General features: G+C 40.4%; 1 protein-coding gene across 1 annotated transcript in view; it reads right to left on the minus strand.

Annotated features, from left to right (window-relative positions):
- Window positions 1–13,234, minus strand: part of cacna1ia (calcium voltage-gated channel subunit alpha1 Ia) — a 103,275-nt gene that overhangs the window by 55,886 nt on the left and 34,155 nt on the right. The window contains exons 2-4 of the mRNA XM_062984833.1: window positions 11,048–11,159; window positions 6,500–6,633; window positions 2,093–2,190 (exon numbers count right to left, since the gene is read on the minus strand). Of these exons, the coding sequence (XP_062840903.1) occupies window positions 2,093–2,190; window positions 6,500–6,633; window positions 11,048–11,159 (344 nt within the window). The remainder of the gene's footprint in view (window positions 1–2,092; window positions 2,191–6,499; window positions 6,634–11,047; window positions 11,160–13,234) is intronic.

Genomic DNA, 13,234 nt, shown 5'->3' on the forward strand with positions numbered 1-13,234 from the left:
CACCAAGCAAATACCAAGAAATGGGTTGCAGTTTGTCTTTCGACTTCACTCGCAAAAACCGCGATGGGACTGAAGCTCCCAGTGATTAAGTGACGTGTAGATCTCAAAATAGCTGTCAATCAAAACGGGATTCAGCCTTTCGACTGATCCGCCAATCATCTTGCAGAAGCTCCGCGTCCAGACCACGTGGTTTTTATCCAATGACCGGCGAGTTTTGAAGCAATGAAAAAAACTTTTCCATGCAGTCCATTGAAGTGAAGAGACGCTCAGCTTCTACGGGCAAATGCATTGACGCTACGGGAGTTAACAAAATCGAGTCAGTCAATTTGTGATAAGTAGCTGATTCTGAACGAACGTCTTTGAGATGAACGTGTTCTAACGCATTTGTAGTCAATGAAATGTTAACACAACTGTTCATATTTGACCATTTAATTTTTGACATTTTAGGGGAAGCTGACCTTCCCTTGCAGTCTTAGAGAAATCGCCACTGTTGCACATATTTGTGGCTCCTGTGGCTAAGCAGTGCTGCTTCTAGATGTTTCCACTTCCAAAGCAGCCCTTTATTTAACCGGGGCAGTTCCAGCTGGAAGAGCAGTTCCACATTAAACATCACTGAGCTTTTCAGTAAGACCCCGTGTTTGTCTATAGTGACAGTTTCATGTTATGCACCTGTTACCAATGAGTCTGAATGAAACAGAAGAATCCTACAATTAGAAGTGGTGTCCAAATAGTTATAGCCATGTAGAGTGTGAGAAGAGTGGGTGACGCGTTTGTATATCAGCACAAATCCTCACGCTAATTCTCTCATCAATTCACAGCGAAAGCACATGTCCGCTAATTCAATTAGCATTCATATTTCATGAAGCTTGTTGAAATATTGATACGCACTGTGGTTTACTGAGGATCCTAAATGGAGAGCAGGTTTATGCTCAGGTGAACGTCAGCTAGACAGCCATGGATTATAGGTAGCACTTAAAGGAAACTGTTTTTCCACCAAATTACAGAGGAGATTAATTTAGCTGCGGTAGATGCTTGATTTATACTAGTAAAACGCAAACAAATGGTTCAGAAAACGCTGAGTCTGTTAGCAAGAGCTGCTTCTTAAAATCTAATCATTTATCAAAACTTAAACAGTCTTCTCTGAATGATACCTATTCACTTTTACATTGTGTGTTACCATATATTTGACTTAAACGTGTCAGAGTAACATCTACATGGATGGTAGGACCCAAGGTTTCCCAGCACAACATTGCCCAAAGCATCACACTGCCTCCGCCGGCTTGCCTTCTTCCCATAGTGCATCCTGGTGCCGTGTGTTCTCCAGGTAAGCGACACACACGCACCAGGCCACCCACGTGATGTAAAAGATGCAGTTCCGATGCTCACGTGCCCATTGTTGGTGCTTTCGGCGATGGGCATGGGCACCCTGATTGGTCTGTGGCTATGCAGCCCCATACGCAACAAACTGTGCTGCTCTGTGTATTCACCTTTCTATCAGAACCAGCATGAACTTCTTCAGCAATTTGAGCTACAGTAGCTCGTCTGTTGGATCGGACCACACGGGCCATCCTTCGCTCCCCACGTGCATCAATGAGCCTTGGCTGCCCATGACCCTGTCGGCGATTTACCACTGTTCCTTCTTTAAACCACTTTTGATAGATACTGACCACTGCAGACTGGGAAACACCCCACAAGAGCTGCAGTTTTGGAGATACTCTGATTCAGTCGTCTAGTCATTACTCACTCAAATCCTCACGCTCGCTCATTTTTCCTGCTTCTAACATCAACTTTGAGGATAAAATGTTCACTGGCTCCCTAATATATCCCCCCCACTAACAGGTGCCATGACGAGGAGATAATCAGGGACATGGAACAGTGGTCTCTGGCCACGACTGAAACCACCAAACAGATCTGCATTCAATAAATTAAGAAACTGATAAAATATAGATATTCTAGTAATATTGGTGAGACTGTTCATGGTCAATCAAGCTTTACATTGTCATGGGCTTAAACAACAAGGTATTTTCATATTTTATTTTATAGCCGACTTATAAACACACTTGCAATGAGAGAAAAGAGAAAGTGGACTCACTGGGCACTCTGTTGATGGCTTTGAGTGGTCTAAGTACACGCACTGTTCTGATGGCGGAGAGGTTGATGTTCTGGAGATCAAGGGAGTATTCTACCATCCTGAAGAGAAGAAAACCAACATAAATATAAATCCACAGTGCTACCTGCACAGCTACATAAAATGGACAAGATTGATGATGAGTGCACTGCCTAAACGAGAGCAGATTAGTTTCAACTGATTTCCATTTTCATACATGTGAGCCTGATTGCATGTGCTGTATGTGTGTGTGTGTGTGTACACTCGTGCATATTCATTTATTCATGTCCTTACACACAGAAGCTGATTTGTTATTCACCAACACTTGGCCTTGGTTTGATGCCCTCATGCAGTACCTGCTTGCTAACTTCATCAGTTATCTTTATAGGTGATGGAGAACCGTGAAGCAGATAGAACCAGGCTGAAGGTAGGCTGCTTCACATTAATCATACACATGAACATGCACATACACACTAACACATTAAAACCCTCCGACCTGGAGAAAGCACTCCAGCTCCGAGCCCAACCTAAACCACACTCCATCACACAGCATCAGTGTTACAGTGTTCACACTGTATTTAGTGCTGTGTGTGTGCTTTTGAACTCTTACAACCTCAGTCAAAGACACAAAGGCAAAACGTGAGTCAGTAGATGTGCAGACAGTTATCTGGAATTGGACTTGTGCTACAACGTTCCATGTAGGATGATCTTAAGCCTAGAGAAGTCAGCAGTGTTTTTAGATGTTGTGAGTATGTGGCTTTCACTTTGCAGAGGAGTAAAGAGCAAAACATTAATACAGTGTTATTGGATAATTTGTGACCATTTATTCAAAGGGCATTTGTAGGTTCAGGCAATGATGTTAGATATAAGGGCTCGCAATCGACGTTACACTCATCCCGAATATGAGGGATCTTCAAAAAGTTTCCACACTTTTATATTTTGGTTGGAAGCGGTGAGGGTGGGAGGAGGAGTAATCGGTTGTGTCTGAGAGACTGAGAGACGCTTATAGTACGGATTTAGTGCTATCTGATCTCCACCTTTTTGGACGCTCAGAGAAGCTTTAAGGGGAAGAAGATTTACATGTGATGATGATGTGAAAGCAGCGGTGCATCAGTGGCATTAAAAAGTTGGTACGATGCTGGGAAAAATGCATCCAAAGGTGACTATGTAGAAAAGTGATGTCGTTTGTTTTTGTAATTCATAATAAATAGAGTTTTAAAAGTGTGGATACTTTTTGAAGAACCCTCATAATTGCTATATAGGGTTCAGGTCAGGATCTGTGCAGCCTAGTTCCTCCACACCAAACTCTTCAAATCATGTCCTAATAGACCTGGCTTTGTGCACAGGGGTTACAGTCATGCTGGTACAGAAAGGGCCGCTTTAAAACTGATCCAACTAAAGACATGGATGGGGGTGGTTGAAATATCTGGAATGAATAATCTAAGAAGCTAAAAAAACACCATCCCCAGTGTAAAATATAATGGTTGTAGAGTCATGTTGTGGGGTGCTTTTTAACAGCAGGGACTTGCAAACTGGTCAGGACAGATGGAAAAATGACTAGCGCATAGTACATTAGACTAAAAACCTCTAAAATAAAACCTAACCTAGGAAGAAAGTTAGTCCTTCAGCAAAATGAATGAAAAAAAGGAATAAAATGTCATTTTGGATGGCACTAAAGTAGAATAAGGTCCCTTAGGTCATGACTCTCTATCCCCTATTGAGCATCTGTAATGAAAACTTAAAATTGCACTACATCCCATCAGCCAATTTCATAAAACAAACAGAATGTTAAATAATAATTCAGGTTTGTGATATTTTTCCTACTTTTCTGTATTAAATACGTCCACTGTTTTCTCTCTGTATTTTGGTTCTGTTTGTTCTGAATTACAATCTTCATTAACAGTGTACTTGTCTTGAACAGGTCTGAACATCTTGTCTATTTCTGCAAATCTGGCAACACTCCACTAAATAAATACCTGCTAATCACATCGGGAAGTGAACCACAATATCAGCACACATGCATTATTCATTCCCGAATGAATAGTAGCGGGAGATTAGGATGTAGCGTCGGACACCTTTATGCAATACGCCGAGCTCGATTGTTTCACTGTGAAGCCAATAAGATGAATTGAACAGCTCATAATGAAATGTGAAAGTTGGGCCTCCACCCCTCACATCACTCAGAGCGCTGGTACTGATTACAGCCTCAATAACGTAGAGGACTGAACACGGTCCTCTAAAAATATAACCACACACACTCGACAGGGAAAACAGAGTCATTCTCTCGAATGACTGCACTGACTGTTCTGGATGGGACATAAATATCCGGTCTGTGTGTCATTGTGTGTCAGGGTGTGTGTGTGTGTCTACCACAAATATAGCTTAGAATCCAGGCTGAACATTTACACAATAAATGCTTTTTAAATATTATTGTTATTCGTAAATTGTTAATCATTTCGAAGGCTTTGGGGCTTCATCAGACCATAGTGAGAGACTTTCATCTCTAAATGAAGAACTCTATATGAAGAACAGTGATGAATCTATTTAGGCCTGGCTGCTTAAAGTGATGCAAGAGATCAGCAACAAATCATCCAGAAATATCACATACAATCCCAGAATAAAATTTTATTTCTGCATTTTTCCCAATTTTCCTCCCAATCTAGTCGTATCCAATTACCCGATAGCATTACGCTTTCTCTCTAGTGATATGTGTCTCCACCCTGGTTGGGGAGAGCCGTGACTAACGCACACCCCCCTCCGACATGTGTGCAGTAGCCGACTGCATCTTTTCACCTGCACGAAGCGAGTTCATATGCGGATCAGCTTTGTGTATGGAGAGCCACACCCTGATCCCATTAACCCTTGACTCTGCAGGCGCCATCAATCAGCCAGCAGAGGTCGTAACTGCATCAGGTATGAGGTCCCGTCCGGCACCCCCCTTGAACAACAGCCAATCATTGTTCGCGTAGCCTGCCGGATTCATCAGTTCAGGTTTTATTGTCAGACACAGTCATGGACAATTTTGTATCTCCAATTCACCTCACTGCACGTCTTTGAAACCCACACAGACACAGGGAGAACATGCAAACTCCACACAGAAAGGACCAAGACCGCTCCACCTGGGAATCAAACCCAGGACCTTCTTGCTGTAAAGCGTCGGTGCTACCCACCGAGCCACTGTGCCGCCCAATTTAGTGCTACAGAATATGACATAAGCCGTTACATCATTATTCACAAGCACGGCACAGAGGACAAAAAGAGTAAAAAAGAGAAAGAAATCAATAGAATAAAACCAAGAGAGATAAAAGGACGGCGAGAGGGATCTTTTCAAATACCAAACTGCACACATCTGTTCCGGCAAACATCAGTCAGCCTCTCAATGTTTGTAGGAGTAATTAGCTCCCTGCATTCCGGCTCTAATTGTTCCCCCCTGTTTCTGTAACCCATTTCCCCTTAATCTACCGTGCTTTCAAGTCGTAGGTGTTTGTGGGTTAAACAGGGCAGGAGGGAAGCCTGTAATGTGACCTGATGTTTAAGGTGGCACTGCTGGATTCATCTTAAACACAGAACAGTAAAAATAAAGGCTAAAGATGACAGATTAATAACACACAGCCATCGTTTTTTTTGCTGGGATGCCGAAACATAAAAAGTACAATGTTACAGCCCTCATCCCTGAAATAAAAACGGACAACAAATAAATAGCTGTCATAGCTGCAAATATAGATATGATTTTGGGTGTCCACACACTTTTGTTCATGTGGTTCACATGAACATAATCCCTGACTGTCTAAGATGTGGAAGTGGAGACTTTACTAAGGACATTTGTCAGTTAAATAATAGATGCTTGTGGACAGCTTAAGAAAGAAGCAGGATAATCATCATCACTCTGTCACTCCACATTGTAACACACAAGTTTAACACTACATGGACACAGTGTGTGTGTGTGTGTGTGTGTGTGTGTGTGTGTGTGTGGCATGTCCTGTTGATTTTAAAGCCTCCCTGTTGAAGTCTGTGAGTGGCAACGTCTGATATCGTCGCACTAACACCGTGCTTTATCTCACCTTCTTTAATCTCTGTACTTCAGCAGCATTAGTTCAGTCACAGTTCAGCGCTGCAGTAAAATTGTTGTCCAGGCTTTCTTCCTGGCTACCCGAGGCTTATTTTTTGTCCAACATCAGTTGTGAAATACAAGCGTTCACATACTTTTCTCAGCCTGGATTTTAATAAAGAATCAATGTTTAATAAAAAGAAGAATAAAGAGAGACATCGGGGGGTTCAGCATCAGACCATGGATGTTTAACCTGTTGTTATGTTGTGCTTGTGTGGTATGAGTTAGATTCCTGTGTTTGTGCATGAGCATGAGAATGAGGATGAATGAGGACTCCTACTTACCCTGCCATGACGATAAAAAAGTCCAGCCTGTTCCAGGTATCGCCAAGGTAACAGCGACGGCCAAAAATCCCCAGAGCCACCATCTTCACCACCATCTCCAGTGCAAAGAAAATGTAAATGAATGCATCGAATGCCTGCAAAGAAGACATCAAAATTATGGTTAGATTATGTTAATTATATAACCGAATCAACAATAATAATGCTATGGGTACTAAGCTTAGTACCTCTGCAGTAATTGGCTCAATGTGATGTAGTAGCATAGCGGGTAACAATTGCTGATGCTCAGATTAACTAAAGATGAACATTTGAGACACATAAACACTTCATGGCCGTCCACAAAGTTGAATCAGTTCATCTGGACACAAGTTTGTTGTAGAGATACGTTTCGTCACTCAATCCGAATGATTTCTTCCAGACTGAAGAAGTCATTCGGATTGAGTGACGAAACGTATCTCTACAACAAACTTGTGTCCAGATGAACTGATTCAACTTTGTGGATTTGTGTACCTGGATTATTGAGCATGCATCAACACTTCATGGCCGTGTTCTCAACCACATACTGTTCTAAATACAGCCGTACTAAACAGTATGGTACATTACTACACTAGCACTATTGTTGTTTTTGTTTGGGATGCAGCCTGTGGTTTACAGAGTGGCAGTCTGAGATGCGGTGTTGGGCAGTGGCACGGCTACCAGTAATAATGCTATTATAATCTAACTTAATTCTCCAGGCTTAGAGATGCAGCATTATTCCTTTTAAATCAAATAAAACAACAACGTTTGTCAGATTTACCACTTCTACACAGTTATGTTAAATAGATTGTTGATGACAGAAGACCAGAAGCTTAATTTAATAAATAATGTGGGCACCTAAAAGCATTATTTCATGTTGGACCGCGTCGATACATGCATATATTTTATGCTATGCTTTCTAGTGTAAATGTGATTCTAAGGAATCCATGAATATGTAAGGTTAAACTATAAAACCCTAGGCAGAGTCATTTCATTTATTCATTCATTTATTCATTCAATCATTCGTCTGTTACAATATAGCCTAAGGTTCTCTTACCCCTATTAAACCTCTTAAACCCCACAAACCCATAAGCAGGACCAACATTAACATAAATTAACAAAACACAACTTTAAATGTGTATAATTTAGGAATGTCTAATTCTGTAGGGTGGAATTCAAATCCTGGTAACTAAGCAGGATTTATCTATCAGATACATCAGTGGTCCCCAACCACGGGGCCGTGGACCGGTACCGATCCGTGGGTCATTAAATAAATAATTAGAGATCGCTACATCAGCAATGAAACCACTATTTTTTTATGGGTGTTATTGTCTCCAATCACCCCTAGGTGGGAGAAGCGTCTCACTGCAGTGAAGTAGTACAGTTATTCTATTTTAAATCCCCCTGCCCCTGCCGATCTGTGAAATTATGTCTTATATGAAACCGGTCTGTGGGTTGAGGACCGCTGAAATACATCACAATATATGAAATAACACCCTCCAAATTTGCAGCTTGCCCAAAGTGCTTACAGTCATTGTTTAAATAAAGAAAAATTAAGACATTTGTATTAGGAAATGGATGTTATTAACAACTATGATCCATCATTTTACATAATTTTTTTGGAACATCAAACTCAGTGATTTACATTTTTCCTGCTGTCCCAACTTTTTTGGAAGTGGGTTTGTAATGTTAGCTGAATTAGATAAAATCCAATTACTGGAAAATAATACAATAAAAGCTACAGTATTATGACAATATCATGACTGAACTCTTCAGAACATTTTAAAAGAACAAACAGGGACGTCCGGCCTAAAAAAGCTGCAAAAAAATAATGCTGAGTAAAGAAGAAGAAAGTTTTGCTTGTAATTAATGAAAGTGGTTCTTTTAAGCGGATGGAGTCACATGACCCTAATCATATTGAAGCTTTATAATAGTGTATTTGTAGAGTCTGAAAGGTTTATTAGTGCTGAACCTGAGCTGTCTGACGTATCAGTTCCCGAACAAGGCTGTAACAAGCACTGATTCTATCAAGTCTGAGAACATGTTAGATCAGGATCTGGCTGATAAATAAATTACACGGGAGATTAATACTTTAATGCAGCTGTTAATTGGCTTCTAGCAACCGGTCTGACAGGATGCTCGGGTTAGTGGAAGCTGCTGCATGAAGTTAATTCAGGTTTAAATGGCTAAGGCCGGATCAGCCTCCAGTCTCACGTTGTTCAATCACTTTTAGTTTCTGACTGACTCTCCTGCAGGGATAATTACAGGAATGCAACGTCAGAATACACATTAAATATCAGCTTAAAACATGAACTGCCACTGTCTTACTGACTGAAACAGTTTTGTGTGCCAAATAAATAAAGGATAGATTAGATTTTTTATTTTAAGGATTTTAACAGCATGTTTTACAGTTTGGTTACATTAATGACAGGACAGGTAGTTACAGGTCACACATGATCAATCAGTTCAAGTTCCAATTAACCTAACTTACACGTCTTTGGACTGTGGAAGGAAACTGGAGCTCGTGAAGGAAACCCACACAAAGAAATAATCTGGACTGCTCCATTGGGAATCGCTGTGAGGCGACTCACTGAGCCACTGTGCCGATTCAGTGATTTAGTAGTTAAGATGTGGTTGAGTGTCAAGTCAAGTCAAATTTATTTATATAGCTCTTTTTACAATAGACATTGTCTCAAAGCAACTTTACAAAATCCAGGACCAACAGATACAAAAAAAAAAAGCAGAGTGTGAAAGCCAAGGTTTAAAAAGTAAGTTTGAAATTCACCAAGCCAGTAAGAAAGAAACTTCACAATAAAGGAATGAAGAGAGGAAAGAGGAATGGTACACTAGATGGTCAGTTGGGACAGAAATGACAAAACTGGCCTTTACAGTCCTCTGTCCTCAATCCCATCCATCTTAAATACATATTTTAATGTCAACTATAAGGCAAATCCTGTTCGAAATTATTGCTTGCCATTCCAATGCTCTAGTAGCTAAAACGGAAGTAAATCCCTGCAGTCATGTTGCAAAATCTACTGGAAAGCCTTTCCAGATGAGTAGAGACTGCAGCAGAAACGAGAGAGCAATCAACCCCATGTGGTTTTGTGACACGACGTTTAAAAAACACATATCAATGTGAAAGAAACCTGGATATTTGAAAAGCACCAGCAGTGAACTGGGGCGCCTGCGGGAGCAGATGATGCTGCCACACTCATACAGCCTGGCACAGAGTGAGCACTTCCTCTCCTGCATGCCAACAACAGACATATGGCACTTCATAGAGCCGTATACACTCAGCGAGAGGAGAAACAAAGAGACGGGGTGATGTTCGCTCAGGTCCTGTCCTTCACAATTCTGTCCCATTAGCGTTCAATTTGTCAGAGTGAAGGAAGGATGGAAATGAGAAAATATGCAGAAACATCACAGCGGCTCTCGACTCATAGCTCTCACTTCACCAGGATATGATATTGTATTTAACGGCTGTGTGATTGATTTCAAAAGGGATTAACAGCTAAAGTGAGAGAGCTGAAGAACTTTCACCCTGCATTCACACAGGAATGACAAACGGCAGGTCAACCATTCATTTCATTCAAACATCAGTTTTGGGGTTTTGAGGTGTTTAGGTGCTTTAATAACATTTTGCTGCCTCGATGTGGATAAAGAGATTCTAAAAAACACCTTCAAAAGACTCTCAAAAAGATTCCCATGGACAGGGACAGAAAAAATGACTCGCATTTTCAGGACAGAGTGATTATATACTCTATTATTCAGATTATATACTCTATTATTCAGACTATACACCTATCAGCCATAACATTAAAACCACCTCCTTGTTTCTACACTCACTGTCCATTTTATCAGCTCCACTTATATTGAAGCACTTTGTAGTTCTACAATTACTGACTGTAGTCCATCTGTTTCTCTACATATTTTGTTAACCCCATTTCCCCATGTTCTTTAATGGTCAGGACCACCACAGAGCAGCTATTATTTAGGTGGTGGATCATTCTCAGCACTGCAGTGACACTGACATGGTGGTGGTGTGTTAGTGTGTGTTGTGCAGGTATGAGTGGATCAGACACAGCAATGCTGATGGAGTTTTTAAACACCTCACTGTCACTGCTGGACTGAGAATAGTCCCCCAACCAAAAATATCCAGCCAACAGCGCTCCATGGGCAGCGTCCTGTGACCACTGATGAAGGTCTAGAAGATGACCGACTCAAACAGCAGCAATAGATGAGCGATCGTCCTGACTTTACATCTACAAGGTGGACCAACTAGGTAGGAGTGTCTAATAGAGTGGACAGTGAGTGGACACGGTATTTAAAAACTCCAGCAGCACTCATACCAGCACAACACACACTAACACACCACCATGTCAGTGTCACTGCAGTGCTGAGAATGATCCACCACCTAAATAATACCTGCTCTGTAGTGGTCCTGTTTTTAAAGATAACGAGATATTTATTGTTAAGTAGTAAATTTAACATGAGATTATCAGCAGGTGGATGTAAAAAAGCTCTGAAAGCTCCTACCTGTAAAATCTGGCATCGGTCGGAGGTGCAGTTGATGTTCTCGCATGGTTGATACATTCCTAGAGTCACACAGTTCAGCAGGATCACCATGATGCTGATGCGCTCAAACCACGTGAAGGCACAAGAGTTAAGGACAACACTTCCAGAAAAGATTTATTAAACACCAACACCGACAACGGCTTTTCAAAAACGTCCTTCGGCGTGTGAATGGAATCATTAAACATTAATAAAGACGCTTAAAGCAGCTCAGCAAGCCATAAATATTTCTCCCTCGGTTCAACCTTCAGAGGTAAAGTAAAGCCTGACGTGTGTCAGAAACAGAAAATATTTATACGACTTCATAACATTTATTCATAAATATAGACAATATGAATGTGAAGTGTGTCAAAAAAAAAAAAAAAAAACTATATATATATAATTACAGTGCAAAAACATCTTCAGTAAAAACATTGGATACTCAGACAAATCAGACTTATATTTCCTATTATAGGATTTGAATCTATTTTATTTACTTAGTTAATTAGCTTTAATTTATTAATTCATTTATTAAGTCATTTATTTAGTAAACAAGTGAAATAAGTAGTTGAAATGTGGTCTGGTATATCAGTCTGGTAAGATTTACTAATTCATTAAATTTAAAACACCAAGATCATTTTTATTGGATTTTAAAATTGTGTAAACATTATATTTTATTTAAAGATTTTATACTCATTAAATCAGAGACTTACAGTACTGTAACAGTATACAGTCTAAGCAATTGAGGCTTAAGGGCCTTTTTTTAAAGGCCCAACAGTGGCAACCTGGCAGTGGTGGGACTTGAACCAGCGACCATTCAATTAATAGTCCGGTACCTAACTGCTACGCTACAATTGAAAGTTAAAATATATCAACCTGGTAGGAGTTATTTAGTCATGTCTAACTGTTTGATGGTGTCTGCACAGAGACGGGGGATAATGGAGATCAGTGCGTGACTCTCTGTACGCAATACAGATCTCCACATGATCCCGTCTTGAGTGAGGGGGAGTGGGTTAGTCATGGCTCTCCTGAATTAGGAGAGGAGGTCTGCAGCAGTAGAGAAAGAACATATGATTGAGTAATTGAATATGACTAGATTGAAAAGAAAATCAGACAAAAATGCATAGAAGAAATTATTATTATAATTATTATTGTTGTTTTTATTTAATATAAAAACTTTTAACTTGGCATTTTCATGTATCTTTTTGATAAGCTGATTTGCTCTTTAGGTTCACTGCATTATAATAAGACAAAGTTTCTCCAAATTGTTAGTAAAAAGTAAACACAATATTTCGAGTACATAACTGATGTGGATGTGCAGTAACTTAAGCTTTAGGCTCTCACACTAAATCTACCCGGCTCTGATCTTTTCACGTTTATGGACCATTTCATTTTCAATTTACTCACTTCCCTCTCTCGCCTTCTAAATCGCCAGAGCTTTTAGCTTGATATTTTCCTTTTGCTGGTGGCACAAAACCATCTCTTTCTATCCTAAACTATCTTTTATTCTCTCTATTGTGTTTGAAAGTATCAAATCTGGCATCGCTTTCTGATCCCGGACACACTTTCACTTTTAGATTTTTATTCCTCACTTCTGTCAGACTTCATAGCCACAGGAGGAAATAGATGAGGGAAGTTAGAGAGGAAGGAAGGAAGGAGGGATTGATGAGGGCGCTGAACCTGATACTTCTATTACTTAATAAGGACTTAATGTGTTTCAGTTAATGTGACTTACCGGAACCAGGCCTCTGGCACTCTGGGAAACAATTTATTGGCGCTCTCTGTTCAGATGCGGTAAGCAAGCAATAGAATGTAAGAATTAGACCCGGCGATAGTCACGCTTTGAACTGGAGAGTATAATCTTCTAAAGAGCCTCTGGTGGTTGTTTCCCTGCTTGCTTTAATCATTAACACGAGAGAAAGTTCGGCTCCGGAGGGGGGCAAGTCTGTGATGGGCAAAACAGCAGCTCACTAAGGTTACAAGAGAAAAACAAAACAAAAATATGTTCTTTCTCTTTCTAGACTTCTTTATTCCCAGGTCTGCTGTCTTACTGTGACAGAAGAAATGACTTTGGCTTGATTTGGAGGCGCAGGAGAGCCTGCAGATACACTAAAACACTATTAAAAAAGCTGCAGTGCCAAATCTAACCTCAAATTATTGCTGAACATGGGC

Source organism: Trichomycterus rosablanca, chromosome 22, assembly GCF_030014385.1.
Source record: "Trichomycterus rosablanca isolate fTriRos1 chromosome 22, fTriRos1.hap1, whole genome shotgun sequence".
NCBI lineage: Eukaryota > Metazoa > Chordata > Actinopteri > Siluriformes > Trichomycteridae > Trichomycterus > Trichomycterus rosablanca.